This window comes from Nannobrachium achirus (assembly GCF_963921795.1).
Source record: "Nannobrachium achirus genome assembly, chromosome: 24".
NCBI classification, from domain to species: domain Eukaryota; kingdom Metazoa; phylum Chordata; class Actinopteri; order Myctophiformes; family Myctophidae; genus Nannobrachium; species Nannobrachium achirus.
Genome location: NC_137831.1, coordinates 30,401,890 through 30,419,268, shown reverse-complemented (window position 1 = coordinate 30,419,268; position 17,379 = coordinate 30,401,890). Strand labels below are relative to the sequence as shown.

The window sequence follows — 17,379 nt, the reverse complement described above, 5'->3', positions numbered from 1 at the left end:
CCAGCCGCTTACTGCACATCGAATTCAGAGAGGTTGTTCATATTGTGGTGGACAGTTTTTGCCACGGACATACAAAAGGAGTGGACAATAATGTTACCGGAAACATATTACTAGAAACACATGAATAGCTAGCCCTGGATGCAGTGACGTGCAGAGAATGTTAAGAGAGGCAGGGGCTGAAATGTCTAAAAGGACCTTTGGGTGAAAATATCGAAAATAGCAGACCTCCAAGCTCAGTTGTGAGCTTGGAGGTCGGCTATTTTCGGTGCTTGATACCACACTGAACTAAGCATAATCAATTTCTTGTACAATAGTAAAAACTGCATTCATGGTCTGGAGAGGGCACTCCTCTCCAACCAATTGGTCATCTGCAGCTGCAGTGACAGGCTCCTTGTTTTAAATGTCCGACATGGTGCTTTTCTGTGCAGCTTTGGGGGTCAAGTCCGGTCAAAGCTGATTGGTTATGATTGAGACAGAGTGCACCTTGGGTAATTACATTGAACCACCAATTCCTCCTCAACGGCCTTGCGTCTCTCGTTTTCTCTTTCTTTCTTTTTCGTTCTTTTTTTGTGTTTTTTTGTTGACACTTTTAATCAGGTTACCGTGGACATGGAGAAAGGCCACTTGGGTAGGAATGGCGTGGGGCAGGAGTCCGACGCAGAGGTAAACGATATGCCGGAGAGAAACCCGCTCTGTCATCCAAGTCACCTCGCCTCCCTGTCACCATCCATACCTTCTATTATATCATGTCGTCGTTGTCGGGTGGAAACCTTCTATTTATCATTTTGAAAAGGATTTAAACTAGTGAAAACGGCCGATCTACTGTGTGCTTGTAGATCTGCTGTTTTCACTACTGTTGTGTGGCGGCCTTGCGTGATGAAGCAGTGCTTTACTTTGAGAAAAAATGTACAAATTTGAAACTTGGAGATACAAGGTTTCTGTCGGACAGGGACGATATCCTATATAGCATCATCCGCCCTCTATATCACATATCATATCATCATATCATATCATATCACTCACACACACTCAATCACATACAGTACAGTTATTTTGTGTAAACGATACACTGCCCACACACGCACGCACAAACACACACGCACCGATTGCCAGGGTCTGGAAGCTTTGCTGTTTAATCAGAGTATGTTTATTGCAAACAAGTTCTGGAAAAGATTTGAACATTTTAAAAGATTTGACTTTGGTCCTTTAAGTATATTTTGATATATTTTTATACTTTTTCCCCACTACCGTGCGTGCAGCGCGGTTCGGCCTGCGGGGGTCAATTAGCCATTAGCTATTCACCGAGAGACTAAATAACAAGCCCTCGACCCTCCCTTTGTGTGTGATAGCTGGCCAGACTCCGTATTCAGTGCGAGACCAGCTCATTAGATTACACTACCCCATTCTGAGAGCTCTCTGAAATGTGTCTCTCTCTCTCTCTCTGACACCAAATGGCGGTCAATACATGCTCGACGGAGTTGTGCCGCGTCGCCCCGGCAACCTCTTTTATTTGCTTCAGAAACATAGTCCGAGGAAGTTATGGTTACCCGGGGAGTCATCTTGGATGGATGGATACTGGCGGGGGCGGGGCGGGATGGGTTAATTGGGGTACCAGGCTTCGTGATCACCTAGCACAGTGGTTCTCAACCTGTGGGTCGGGACCCCCAGATGATCAACTTAATGTGCAACATTGTTTTCTCACTCAACAGTGAACAAACCAACATAAAGTTTAAGTGTACAGAGGGTTTATGCACATTTCTAAAGTGACAATTGAAGGACTTTTTAATACCTCAAGTTTATTTGATCACTCACATTTTTACAAGTCACATACATCCACTTAGACATTGTATTTGATCAAAAGGAATAGGCTGAAGCTGAAAGCTTGTGGATGCCTATCCTACTTATTCATGGAGTAAAATACAATGATTAGTCTAAACACAAGTCTAGTCTAGTCTAAACTGACAAATTAAACATTGGCCAAATGATCCGATATTAGAGACGCTGTGAGCATGTAGATCTGCTATTTTCACAATAGAACCATGTTATACAAAATGTAATGCCTCGACTCTTAGTGCTTGTCAGGGTGGGGGGTCCCCAGTGAAAATATTATTATTTTGGGGGTCATAGCCTGAAAAGGTTGAGAACCACTTAACTAGGAAGCCACGGGTTCCCAAACCTTTCAGGCTGTGACCCCCCAAAATAGTCATATATGAACTGGGTGACCCCCCCTCCCCACCCTGGCAAGCAATTGGAATTGTAGAAGTTACGTTTAGTTTTCACGTGACATTTTGTTCCGCAGATGAATATTTTGAAAATAGACGAACTACAAGTGCAAGGTGTTGTTTTACAGATCGGCTATTCTACCAACGTTTGCCTCTTTCTCATTGGTACTAAAGCGTTTTTAAAAGTAACTTTAGGAATGTGCATGATACCCTGCATACGATGATATGTATATTTTAATGAATAATGCTGAGAATTTGATATTGACTAAGTGCAAAGTCATAGCCATAGTATCTCTTTTCAGCAGCGTATATGGGGGTATTAATTTACCAAACCACTCGCAGGCAGGAATTTCATTGTTTGGAACTTAATGGGCCATGTTGTCCCATTAAACTCCTTTCAAGCTTTCAATCCCTTGCTTTTATGCCTAGCCCAGCATTTGCCTGGTGCAAATGTTTCCAAGCCTGCTTAGTATAAGCCACTTTGGGCATGTTTTTGTCGCTTGGAAATATTGGTAGTTGTGGTTTGTGTTTTTAACAGGCTTGTTTCTAATGTGTAGTTGCTTATTTGGGCTTGCTTCCTAATGTTGTTTAAACCAGTGGTTCTCAAACATTTTCATATCAAAATATTTGAGCACTTTTTCCACCACTGTATTTTCAAAATAGCTACCACTTACACCAATACCAATACATTTTGCATAGGAAAAAGTACAGGACAGTACAATTCCCTGATAGAAGTGTAAAAGGATAAAGACCACAAGAAAGCTGATAGGCTTGTGTGCATTGGTGTCCCTTTGTACTCAATTCATACAACATTGAATGACAGACAAATAAAACACAGTAATATGCAAAAAAAAAAAAAGAATCAGAAAACAGATTAAAAAAATAAATGGTATTGTTTACAGTAAAAAGGTCAGGGGGAGGTAAGGATAGGCTTTGTCTTTTTTAGCCGTTTCGAGTTGCAGCCGCCTGTAAGTGACTTTTCGGAGCGGTTTTAAAGGAGGGTAGGGATTTACATTCCTTTAAGGCCGTCGGTACATTTTGGCGGCATAGCAGGAGAACGAATTTAACCCTTTGTTTGAGCCAAATCTGGGTTGGACGTGGGTGGGCCCAATCAGGGTGCACGACTGCCTCCCACTTTTACAGTGTATTTATTGTGTAAATACACACATTCTTCCCTCCTTCACAGATAGTGTAAAGCCACTGTGGGCTGGACTGTCTGTGACCTTTTTATTGGTTTGCATTGTGTGGAAACACAGTCACGTGAAACATCAGCCCTGTAAATATCTGAGTGTGTGTGGGGGAGTGGTGTAAAAAGTACTCACATATTTTAGTTAAGCAAAAGTGTTAATACTGCAAAATAGAAATACTCCGTTATAAGTAAAAATCTGGAATTCAAAATGTACTAAGAAAGTATTGGCATCAAAATGTACCAAAAGTATAAGTACAAAATGTTTGAAAATAGCAGATCTACAAGACGCGTTGTGAGCTTGTAGATCGGCTATTTTCAAATAGCCTAGGTAAGTAGGGCTAAAGTGGATGAATGTATGTTTTATTACATAATCATTTGTATCTGCAAGTAACTAGTAACTAAAGTTTTCAAATAATTAGTAGTGGAGTAAAAGTTAAATATTTGCCTCTGAGATGCAGTGGAGTAGAAGTAAAAAGTACTGAAAACTGGAAATACACAAGTAAAGTACAAATACCTCAAAAATGAGGCAAAGAGGACACAGAGACCATATTCATGGGTGATGGGTATGCCTTGCTACAGTGGTCCCCAGATGATTAGCTTAATGTGCGACATTGTTTTTCTCACTCAACACTAAACAAACCAGCATGCGGTACTGTATAAGTGTAATACCAGTAAGACTCCCTAATCGGGAGATAAGAGACCGTCAGGTCGCATGTAAAAATGGGCCTGACGGTGGCGCTAAATGGGACAGATCCATGTTGATGACCTGACTGTAGACATACTGTGTGCCGCTTCGCTTGATTTTAGGGCAAAATCTGTAGGAGTAGTGTCCAAAAATGTGTTTGAAAAAATCGGCCTGATGGTGGCGCTATATGGGACAGATCCATGTTGATGACATGACTGTAGACATACTGTGTACCGCTTTGCGTGATTTTAGAGCAAAATCTGTCGGAGCAGTGTCCATAAATGTGTTTTGCAAGAATCGGCCTCATGGTGGAGCTAGAAGAGGGCCATATGAGAAATGAGGGGTGGAGGTTGTGGTTTGGCAGCCACGGTTAAAGTGACAATTGAAGGATCTTTTTTAACACTTCTAGGCTCTAAAATAAAATATTAAATACAAAATAAGACCATTACTGAGTCAGAAGTAATCAACACATTATACTATAAAGAAATGGTCAAACCAGTTGGCAAAATTGTCAAATACTACCGTTATGTTTTTGAAAATAGCCAATCTTTTCACAATAATGTATGTGCGGAACCGAGTCAAAACAAAATGTAATGCCTCAACTCCTACAAATCCATGTGCTTGTCACTTTGTCAAAGTGGTCCCCACTCCCCAGTTTAAATGATTATTTTGGTGGGTCGCGGCCTGAAGAGTTTGAGAACCACTGCTTTAATGTACACAAGCAACCTTTTTCAAATGAAGTGCCATGTTTTTATTTTCTAGATAGCCAGTGTGCCATGTCAACATACATCCCATCAACATTCTGACATATTTTGATTGTCAGGATATTTTTTATAACAATCATTAGACACCTATCTCCCCGACTTTCTCCCCAGTCAGAGTTCAGAATTTTTAATGAATGTGGAATTATGTGCAGGATGTAATTTGCTGCAAATTAGGTGACTTTTTTAATTTAATTGACCACGTTGCCTACCCCTGATGTACACGATACCATGGGGAGAAGCAGCACAGTGACACAGGTCGGTTGTACTTTGCCAACGAACACAGGGAGCAGATCATAGTTATCCTCAAGCTGCCACAAGGTCAAGCTGAAACATAACAAGACAGGCTTGTACCAAAGCAATAGCTATCAGGCCTAAAAGCGGGTTGCCTGGCTCTTCTTACATGCTGCAAAATATCACATCACATCACGAGGCACATGGTGGAACTTGAGGTGTATGTCAGATATAAACAACCATGATAACAGCCAGAAAGACGCGCTAAGGGTGAGAAGCGAGGTCGCGCGGAAACAACAGAGTCTGACACGATATGTCCATATAGCCTATGGGCATTCCCAGTTATGGGCTTAATATTGGTGACATCAGGGATCTCCATATATGGGCATAAAAGGGACAAGAATGGAATTAATTTGCAAGTGTGACTCGCGTCACGACAACCACACTGGATATCACGAGACTGACACAATATGTCCAGATATGGGCTTAATATTGATGACATCAGGAATCTTGGCCATATACGGAGCGTGACGTGAGGCGTGACGAACGAACATGATCTGCAGGGTTTCATACTAAATGCGGCCTACGGTCGCAATAATTCTGCCCCGATTCTTCCTGGTTATCTGTGAGTATCCACCCTGTGGAAAACCTGTATTTCATTGGGAACAGACTAGTAGATAGACTAGTGTGATGCGGACGGTGTAGGCTACACCTAGCCCACGCATACTATAGTATAGAACAGTGGAACCCAAACAATGGGTTTGGACTGGAGTAAATATCCCTTTATGTTTAGTTTCCTTCATTTTTGTTATTATTATTTCAAAATATCTTCAAACTTAAATCTCTCTCTCTCTCTCTCTCTCTCTCGCTCACGCCTCTCTCTCTCTCTCTGTTCTGTTCTACCATAGCGTGCCATCATGCATGATAAACACACGCCAACACACACGCACACACACGCACACGCGCACACACACACACACACACACACACACACACACACACACACACACACACACACACACACACACACACACACACACGCACACACACACGCGCATGCAGAGCAGACGTGGCACACTGCAGACTCATGCTCATGAGTACATCATCATGACTCATTGTTTCTTCCCTCAACACGCTGGACAGAATGTCAGCTCTATGTCACTCTACCACACTGAAGTGTGAATGCTGCTTATGTGTGCATAATGTCTCTCTCTCTCTCTCTCTCTCTCTCTCTCTCTCTCTCTCTCTCTCTCTCTCTCTCTCTCTCTCTCCCCTAGATGTCCATCAAGGATCATTTGAAACAGCTGACTGATGCACACAGGGACTTTGGCCTTATGCACGGTGAGATGCTCTCGCACGCACGCACACGCGCACGCACGCACGCACGCACGCACGCACGCACGCACACACACACACACACACACACACACACACACACACACACTCTCAGGCTCTGCGTCATAGTATTATGTGTAGCATGTGTCATAGTGAGACTGTGGGCAGCCCACAGATAACTCAAGACCTGAGTGACCTCTGTGTGTGCGCGCGTGTGCGTGCCTGTGTCTACTACCTGTTAACAGCTCACTCAATGACACACTTTACGTGGGGTGTCCATGTGTATACACAACCCCACACATGAATATGAGCAGCCCACGACACACTCATCAGTTGTGAGAAGGTAGTGTGTGTGTGTGTGTGTGGGTGTGTGTACGCTGCACACACATGAATTACACATGTAGCAAGGAAGCGTGACTGACTGTGTTCTTAAAGGAGTAGTTCACCCAAAATATTACCTAATTCAGTGGCGTCAGTTCAGCAAAAGCTAGGGTATGGCAAAGATGGGAGTTGCGAAAAATCGGGTATTGTCCACTTTTTTCCCCAGGTTTCTACGGTTTCTTGGGCTGGATATGGCAGCCTGGAACGGTTGTTCAAGTGCAGCTAAACTTGGCATGTTAGTGAACGTGCCACAATTAACAATAATGCATTGCACCTGTGCAGCTGACTTGCGGAACCTGGGAATATACAATTTTGTCAAGATGGGGAGAATACAAGCGTGTAGAATATAATTATAATACCTTGTTAACATGTCAATTGTGTTAAATTTTGCATAGTTTTTACTGTAATTTAACAACATAATAACCAGTACAGTTAGACAAAGAGACATTCATGGATTTATATTTAAAAGTAACTTTTATTTTCCCCCCTGGACCCAGGGTATGGCAGCTGCATACCCCTGCCTTACCCATTTGACGGCACCCCTGCCTATTTTCCATCAACATGAAGCCGAGAAAGTGTTAAAATTATGTTTTTATAAGTCCACGTCCACCTGTTCATGCCTGTATGCCTAGTTCTCAGGTGGGTGGTGAAAAGGGGAGTAGTTGATATTATGATGTCATTATATCAGTGTATTTCATTTGGGCCTTTTGACTCAGTAGCTTTCAGGAAGTAACCAATAATACACCACCGGGAAGACATATTTTGGCCGGTGGTCTATTAGAGTAATGTTAACTCCATAGACATATACAAGACAGAAACAGTACAAAACTATGAAGCCGCCTCTTTAAAGAACAACAACAACACATCATTTCAACATAGCAATACTTCAAGTAGACTTTCATAATATCACTGTTGCGCAGAAGCCTTGCGTCTCCATATTTTATGTGTGTTTGTTCTCCTTCATAAACGAATGCCATATTTTATATTCATAACACTGTCACACCAACTCAGTGGCCTTGTGGTTAGAGTGTCCGCCCTGAGACTGGGAGGTCGGGGTTAGATTCCATGGCCGAGTCATACCAAAGACGATTAAAAAAGTCGCACATTCGTCTGAAGGCTTGGATCTGGTGTAATGTCCTTGCGATATACTATATACTTGTGTCCAGTTGGTGTACTTGTACATCATGCCTGGGGGATGTTACTTGGACAACAAAGCCACCTCAGTGCTACAGAAACATAATAATAATAATGATAATAATAATCAGGGCAGGAATTTCATGGAGGCCATGATGGCCATGGCCACCGTTGCCCCTCAGTTTGGCCTTGTGCCCCTCAAACCAATGGCATGACCTGAGGCCACAGTGGCCTTAATGCCCCAGCTGACTGTACCACTTTCTCCTTTGTCTCTGTCTTGTCAATGTGTAGACAGTAGTCTGTGTCTCTTTCTTATCATGTAGACACGTCTTTTTTTGAGATTCTGAGTCCCCATAAACCAATCCATTGACTTTGATTGGTGCAGGGCTGAGCATGGATCAGATTGTAAATACCATCATTTATCTATTTCACTGCAGATTAATAGGTTATCATCCCTAACCCTTAAATTCAACCAATTCTTTCAATGGACTAAAATCTTGTTTTATTTGATGGCTTTCCTGCCCTGGCATTTGGACATAATAATATCTCAAATGTATATGCATGGAGGGTGGGGGATAACAACAAAATATATCCGGAGAGAAAACACACTAAGAAAAGGCTAAGATTATGGAATGGAATCAATAAATACAGTGGAATGGTGAGAAACGGGGTGTGTGCGACGGTTAGTTGGGGTTAGCCATATTGAAGGTGGGTTTTGAGGGAGGTTTTGAAGGAATTGTTTCGGAGGTTTCAAGGTAAGTTCCGTACTGCAACCTTAACCTAAGATGTGAGTGCACATCTCGGGCCGCAGCGTGTGTTCAACATTTTACAAGAGACTCAAAATAAAAACACATCGTGTCCGTATGTGCACACACACCACACACCTGATCTCCCTAGGTGTTTTGTGCAACCTAATTCCACCCAATTATTTGACAGCCGTCCTAGGAATGTGTGCACTGCGGGAGTGCGCCTTTTCATTGGGTTGCTCTACGTGTCTACGACATGCTGTGCCAGCAATAAAACGCAGCCATAAAAATACAAATAAAAAAGTTGTTCTGCCTGCAGTGGCGTAAAGCATGGGTCTTCAACTGGGGGTCCGGGACCCCTAGGGGGTCCTCAGAGTTACTACAGGGGGCCCTCCAAATCTTTGAGTGATAGAAACTTTTTTATAATAACCACTTGAACCCTAGCGTCCATATTCTGTATGGACGCTAGCCAAAAATAGCAGATCTACAAGCTCACAACGCCTCGCGCTGCGAGGCGTTGTGAGCTTGTAGATCGGCTATTTTCAGCAAAGAGGTTTGGTGTAGAGGGGAAAAAGAGCAGACGAAGTACAGAGCAAAAGGTCAAGTTTATTAAGTATTGACGGTTCAAGTGGTTAAATATTTGAAAACACAAATTGACATGAATCCAAAATACACTGATGATTGTGCTGTCAAACAATTAAACTATATGGAATCTATGAAAAGGTTGTGGGGGTCCCTGCTTCATCTCTCTCAGCTAAGGGGTCCTTGGCCCGTTGAAGACCCCTGGCGTAAAGTAACTAAGTACCTTTACTCAAGTACTGTACTTAAGTACGATCTTGAGGTGTATTTCCAGTACTTTAACTTCTACTCTCCACTACATGGGAAATGTTTGCCACTATAAGTTATTATTGTAAAACATACATTAACCACCCTTTGTCAGCCTTCTGGTTGGTCCCTGACTGACCAACCAGCAGGCTCTTTCTGCCTTGTTCTGCCCGGGTTCCGCCTTGTTTATGTTGAATTGGCTAAAACATAATTCTTGGAGAAAAGAAAACATTTAAAAACATGCACAGTCACTATACAGCACCTGTCCTGAGATGTTCCTTTTTTTACTGAAACCAAATTTAAAATGAGAATTGAATACACAGAATAACAGTACAAAGCAACCGAAAAACACATTATTTCAATGGCTGCGGATGAAACCTTTTCTCTCCATCATGGAGAAATGTTTGTCCAACCAAGACAGTGCAACCAATGGGTGTGAAGAAGGGTGGGGCCACGGGCGGGACTTGACAAAGGGTCAGATTGAAAATAGCAGATCTACAAGCTCACAACGCAATTTTAGTACTTTTTGGAGCTGTGTGCAGCTCCCTATACGTGGCTGTGTGGGTCTGTCTGTGTGTCCGTCCGTCCGTCCGTGTGTATGTAGCCTGAACTTCGGCGCGTAACTAGTGCCGCACCATTTACGCCACTCGCGCAATATATACATCAAAATGTGCGGCTCGGCCGGGAATGGTGTTCTATTACCTTTCGTTCCGATCCGCCTTACCATGCCGACGTAATCGGCAAAAAACGACGCTTAATTGTCCCCATTGACTTATAATGGGACAATGCAAGAAATCACTTTCAAGTATTTTTCTCTCGTAAACCATAGGAGCTACAGTTTCAAACCTCGGAGAGGAGATTCATAATGATTTTAAGAATGAATCGAAAAATAATTACATCACTCGGCCTCATGGTGGCGCTATAACGGCCCACTTTACGTTTTGCCCCGTAACTCTTGAACCGTAGATCGGAAAATTAAACTTATTTTTTCCCCTGGATTCCTTGGGTCAAGACGCATCTCCCCATATAGGCCACGCCCATTTGCGCCAGGATAGATTTTCCACCATCTTGAATTTTCTCCAAAACACACTTTTTGCTCCTTTTCCTACATATTTTCTTCAAATGTCACAAAAATCGGTACACATGATCTACACACACACACACACACACACACACACGCACACACACACACACACACACACACACACACACACACACACACACACACACACACACACACACACACACACACACACAGCTCCACTTCACACGGGTGTGATTTTTTCCAACACTGCCTGCCTGACACTTCTTGTCTCCCCCCCTCTGTCTACGCAGCATCTGTGGATACTCCCTTCGAGCAGCGCATTTCTCCTAACAACGTACCCTACTACATCAAGTAAGTACACCTTCCCACCAATCCCTGGCCTTTTGGCAAGCAGCCCAGGAGGCTGCTGTGGGTTTTCTTTCTTTTTGTGTTGCTTTCTCATCTCAAAGGTTTCTGTGCATACGAAGTCTGGCTTGCGAGCATCGCTTTTTAACCCCAAAACCTGTGCCAAAATGGTTTAAAACCTTTTTTTTCCTGTTGGTGTTAACCACTTAAACCCCAGCCAGCATCCGTATTGTGGGGGTAAGTTTCGCAGGGAATGGCAGAACGAGCTCACAACGCGTCGCAGCACGATCGGCTGTTTTCTGGCGAGAGCTCTCCCCACAATAACACAAAGCAGAAAAGACTAGCATGGAGCCCTGAGGGACTGCGGCCAACCATATTCTGTTCTTAAGTGGTTAAGAGGTTCTGTCAGTGTAATGTGTCAAAAAAAGAGCTCAGAGTAGTAATAGTAGTGTAGATCAGAGGCTCCCAGAGCACCCGAACGACATGTTTTCGAAACCTGTTACCCTTATGGTGTCTAGTTATGATTTCTTCTTGTTGCCGTGGTCAACCATGGGGTTCATTTGTAATGATTTCTTGCACCTACCCATTCACTTACTATACAGGAAAAAAAGACCCCCCAAAACAATCTTCTTTAAGCAGCATATGAGGGGTTCTAACTAGGGATTAGAACCACATCACTAAACCACCGTTTTGTCAGTTTTGTGGGAACCACTGGTCTAGAGGAGCCATGTGGTTCTCAACCTTTTCAGGCCGCAATCCCTCTGTCAAACAAGATTATCATGTTTGAATTGTGGACCCCCAACCCTGACAAGCACAAGGAATTGCTGAAGCGTTACATTTTGTTTGTTTCATAGAAAAAATAAATAAAAAAGGATTTAAGAAAAAATAAATACTGGACTTGGCACAGGTCTTTTGAGTGTGTTTTCAACTACAGATTGCTTGCTTGCTCGGTGTTGCCTGTGTCATTCACTCATCCACTCACCTGTCTGTGCAACTCATAATAACCAGGGTGTGATTCGTAAGAGGTGTAAGACATGTTCTTATAGGCTCTTAAAAGCCCCATATACTTCATACGACGTATAGCACACAAATAGCCCGTCTATTAAAAGCTTACAATGTGTTGTGAGCTTGTTGATCTGATATATTTTTACATTTCAAAAAAAATATATAACCCTGATAGGCCAATAGCCGTGTTCATTTGTAATTGTATCTATCTTTTCTTCTCTCGTTCCATTCTGCCTGTACTCTGTAAGACGGGAGAATGCCGTCGCTGTCAACTTTTTGTGTTTTTTCGTTAAATGAATGGCCTACTTCAGTGGTTCTCAAACTTTCAAATTTGAAGGTAAGGTCTCCCCATAACGCTGACAGTGTACAAATGGAACCAAATTCATGTACATTGTCAGAGTTACAGACTTGTATGGAACCCACAGAGGCGCTGGAATCCACTTTGAGAACCACTGGCCTACTTGATCATACTACAGCGTCACACGAAAGCATCACAAGTAGCAGATCCACAAGATCATCATCTGACTGCTACTTTTCTGTTTTTGAATTCAAATCCAAATTCTAATTTGGATTCGACTCCTACATCGTACATCGAATAACAGTTTTGGACGTATGAGGTTTCCATCCCAAGACAGAGTCGATATTTTTCACATTAGGCCGGTGTTGCATAAAAACGGCTCTTAACTCATAATGGTTCTGTTGAGTTGTATCACTGGTGCTGGGGTACCCGCATGGCCAAGTGTAGCTGTGGGATTTAATAATATGGTTGACAGATTGATTGACCTCCCAGAAAAAGAGCAGGTATTAACAGTAGCAGCTACTGTATGGCTCTGTGACATGCCTTGATTGTAAGGTCAGGTGAAATGTGTACTCAAACAAGAAAGGAAAACAAAGAAATATATATAAGTTAAGATCTGTACACACTGAGAGCATGATTAATAATTAAGCAATCCGAAAAATGCTTCAAACTATTCATAACATAATAGGTGTCTACTATTATAGTTGATGCCTTGTTCATACAGGTTGAGGCTTTTATTTGCAGTGAAAGGAAAAATCGACTTTATTTCTCAAATAAATTATATTGCGCCTTAATCACACACACACACACACACACACACACACACACACACACACACACACACACACACACACACACACACACACACACACACACACACACACACACACACACACACACACACACACACACACACACACACACAAGAAGAACAATGTTACCAGTGTTTCCCATAGGACCTTAGCTCATCAAAATATCAAATCGTCTGTCGGGTGGAAACCTTGTTTTGTCCAAAACTGTACATTTTCAGGATTCAAATAAATAAACAGCAATGGAACAGTGTGACACCAACACCCATCTAGACAGGAAGCTGAGCATGGCTTTAGCCAAGTCAATAAGATGTCACTGAAGAAGCTTATTCGGAGAGAAATAAAACGATGCCAAGTACTCGTAGGTCTTCGCCAAACCAGTAAAACTGTTAAGGCGTGCAGTGTGTAGACTGACATGAATTCAAAGTCGTAGCTCAGACATTAACATGGTTAATGAGTTTGTCAGCAGCTGTCACGCACGCTCTTTATTTCTCTTTCTCCTCCCTTCACGGAAGAGCAATGAAAACACATAAAACATGGGAGGGGTGGGGTGCTTAAACCTAATTTATTATTTGACATGTGACATGCGTTGACAGTCACTCACCGTAAATAACTGTGTTTTAATAAGTTGGAAAATCTGGCATTGTTGAGCGAGCGACACAAAAACCAGGGTGTAAATTGTGGCATGAAGTGCACCAACCCAATCCATAATACTCGACAAACACCACAGTTTGGCAATAGTCCATACTTTATATAACGTTATAAAATCTAATTCAAGGTGCAATAGTGCTCTTGGCATCACAGTATTATGGTGATGTTGTGACGATGAGCAATGAAGTGGAAATCTAGTGTAACCATTTAAACACTTAAACCCTCAAAACGGCTTTGTACTTGGTCTACCCCTTATGCCTCTACTTTTTAGGCATCTTTTAAACAATTTGAGCAACAAAAAGAAAAAATTTAAATAGTAAAAATATGCCTAAAAAGTTTAGGCATAAGGGGTCAGGCAGCGCATAGGCCCTGATCTCTTCTCCGAAAATAGCAGATCTACAAGCTCACAACCCGTCCCAGCGTGACACGTTGCATGCTTGTAGATCTGCTATTTTCGGCAAACGTTTCAACTGGTTCAAGTGGTTAAGCCCTACTGTACATGTTTATGACGAATAGTCTGATTTACAAGCTCACTAATAGGTGACTTGATGTGAGCTTGTAACATCTGCGATCTTCACTATTTCTTTGAAATATTAACCAGAACAGGGACAGATTCAGTAGCAGAGGTCATAGACATAAAGTACATCATATGAGTGTGATGTGTTTGGACTGCAGTGGTGTAAAGTACAGTAACTAATTACATTTACTTTAAAGTACAATTCAGAGGTATATTTGTACTTGAGTATTTCCAATTTCCAATTACTTCTACTCCCCTACATCTCGGATCCAAATCGTGTACTTTTACTCCACTACATTTATTTGAAAACATCACAAGTTACTTTCTAGAATTGATTATTATTACAAAACATACATTAAACACTTCAACCCTATATACATTTTGTCCATTTGAAAATAGCCGAACTACAAGCTCACAATGTGCCAATGTACAAAAGACTTTTTAAACATTTGAAAACTTTGGTAATTTAAGTACATTTTGATGCCAACACTTTTGTACTTTTACTAAAGTACACTTTGAATTCCGGACTTTTTCCACCACTGGTGTCACAGAAGATGCAGTGGTTACTTTGGTGGTGTGACAGGGTAGGTAACTACTAACCCCAAAACACACTCGCCCCCATTTTTTCTTTGCACACCACTTGGACTACTTGTCCCGCGCGGTGAGTCGCCGTGCCGAACGTCGCGAAGTCCGCTTCAGCCTTGGGGCGGCCATGTAGCTGAGTGGTTAGTGAACCTGCCAGGGGAACCAGAGCCCCTGGTTGTCGCAGGTACGATTCCAGGCCGGGCCAGCAATGTGTCGAAGTGTCCCTGAGCAAGACACCTGAACCCTATTTGCTCCCCCCCTCCGCGCTCCCCAGTTCCCCATTGGGATAAGCTAGGTGTGTGTAAAAAAAAAAGAAAGAAGGAAAAAGCCGCCTCAGCAACATTCGCGCGCGAAATCCACGTACAGGTTTGTTGTGTTCGGAGCCGCTTATAATCAGCCTCTCTCCATGGAGCTACCATGGGGGATCCGTGTGCTAGCACCGCTAACATCGTTGTTAGTGGCTAACATTTGGTTGCCTTGCCTTGGTTAACCCGAGTGACAGCATTTAGCTTTGTGTGTGCGTGCGTGTGTGTGTGCGTGTGCGACTGTGCGTGTTTGACATATTTTAAATGCACTGCATGAGTGTGTGACGGAAACAGCTGTTTGTTTGGTTGAACTCCATGAAGCATCTGGATTTGCTGTGAAAATGTAAGGAATGCGTTTGAGCGTGAGAGAGATACTGTATATCGTCGTTGTCGGGTGGAAACCTCGTATCTCCAAGTTTCAAATTTGTACGTTCTTTCGCAAAGTAAAGCCCTGCTTCATCGCACGAGGCTGTTGCACAAAAGTAGTGAAAACAGCCGATCTACAAGCACACAACGCCTCGCGGTTGTGTGCTTGTAGATCGGCTGTTTTCACTAGTTTAAATCATTTTTAAAATGATAAATGCAAAACGAACGGTTTTGGACATACAAGGTTTTCACCCGACAACGACGATTTACTGTATATATGAATAGATAATAGATGAGGTAGGGATTCGATTTGGGGGAAGAAAGGTGAGTGTGTGTCTCACACGAGCGAGAGAGAGAGAGTGAGTGAAAGAGACGGAGTGAAAGCGAGGGAGACGGAGGAGTGACAGATTTTGCTCTCTACATGCAGAGAGAAAACTGGACCTGACGAGCTGACCCAGACCCTGTGAGTGACAGCTGGCCACACGCACACACACACACACACGCACACACACACGCACACACACACACACGCACACGCACACGCACACACACGCGCACATACACACGCACACACACACACACACACACACACACACACTGCATGTGGCCCCTGTGCTCAGATCGGCATACATATTACATGCAAACTGTTCTGCTGAAAATGTCAGATCTGCACTATACCGGTGTGACTGACCATCTGTGTTGAAATCTGTGAGATTTGAAATCTGTGAGATCTGCCATCTGAGGTGTTTGCGAGGCGTTGTGTGCTTGTAGATCGGCTATTTTCTCTGGTTTTGTGCGACAGTCTGGTATGATGAAGCAGGGCTTTACTTTTCGAGAAAAAACAAACAAACATACACATTTACGAGGTTTATGCCCGACAGTGACAAAATAGAATCGGGGGTGCAATATCAAACATTCACACAGGCATTTAAAGGAGTAGTTCACCCCCAAAATGACTTATTTTCTATTGATTACTCATGCCATGGAGAGTAGAGTTCAATATCTTTTGGTTTTTGTCACATTCCTAAGACAAAAATTTGATTCGAGTAAATGTACCCCCCATTGATTCCGGATGGGGACCCGTTTCGAAACGGGTCCCCATCCGGACATGAATGGTACATTTATTGTTATCACATCTTTGTCTTAGGAATGCGACAAAAAACTAAAAATATTATCGAACTCTCTGAATTATTGTACTCTCCATGGCATGAGTAATCAATAGAAAAAAAGTCATTTTGGGGGTGAACTAATCCTTTAAAACTCCGGCCCCGGCCCTGTTTGATGTCTCTGTTTCTGACACACAAACACACGCACGCACGCACGCACACACACATGCACGCACACACGCACGCACGCGTATAATGACAAACTACAGGGCAGGTACAAAACAACAGTCAAGGCTTGCCTGTATAATTTACTCTCGGTGTGTGTGTGTGTGTGTGAATGCCCTCCTCTGTAATAGCCGGAGAGAGTTAAACTCACGCTGTCGAGGGTTGAATGAACATTCCCCGAATATTCATGCGCTACTGGTAGAGCAAAGAAACCCCCTCCTCCTCCTCCTCCTCCTCTCTTGTCAGGGAGGTGAAAAAGCTCCTTGTGGATGGGGTTTGGAGGAGGCTCCTAGTATGGGGGGAGGGGAGGCAGGCAGGCACCGCTTGCTCTCTCTCTCTCTCTCCTCTCGCTCTCTTTCTCTCTGCAGCAGTGTCAAGTTGGCTCACAGCGAAAGCACAAAGCCAGCGGAACGGGATTGGTGTCGCGTTCAAAATAAAAGTCGCGCGCAATATCGAAATGGAAATCGTTGCTCGGGTGCCGGTGGAAGTCCCCGTGTGTGTTACTTTTCCGAAAATGGACGAAAAAATAAGGAAGAAGCTGCGTTCCAATCGATCTAATGTAGACTTGTTTAGTCGCAAAGCTCTTGTTGTTACTTTGTTTATTCTATAT

General features: G+C 43.0%; 1 protein-coding gene across 1 annotated transcript in view; it reads left to right on the top strand.

The window, feature by feature from the left end:
• LOC308280209 (dystrophin-like) overlaps positions 1 to 17,379 on the top strand; it is a gene marked incomplete at both ends in the record, with an annotated part of 562,770 nt that overhangs the window by 478,318 nt on the left and 67,073 nt on the right. Inside the window, 3 exon segments of the mRNA XM_080720472.1 lie at positions 6,369 to 6,432; positions 10,848 to 10,908; positions 15,866 to 15,901. Of these exon segments, the coding sequence (XP_080576598.1) occupies positions 6,369 to 6,432; positions 10,848 to 10,908; positions 15,866 to 15,901 (161 nt within the window).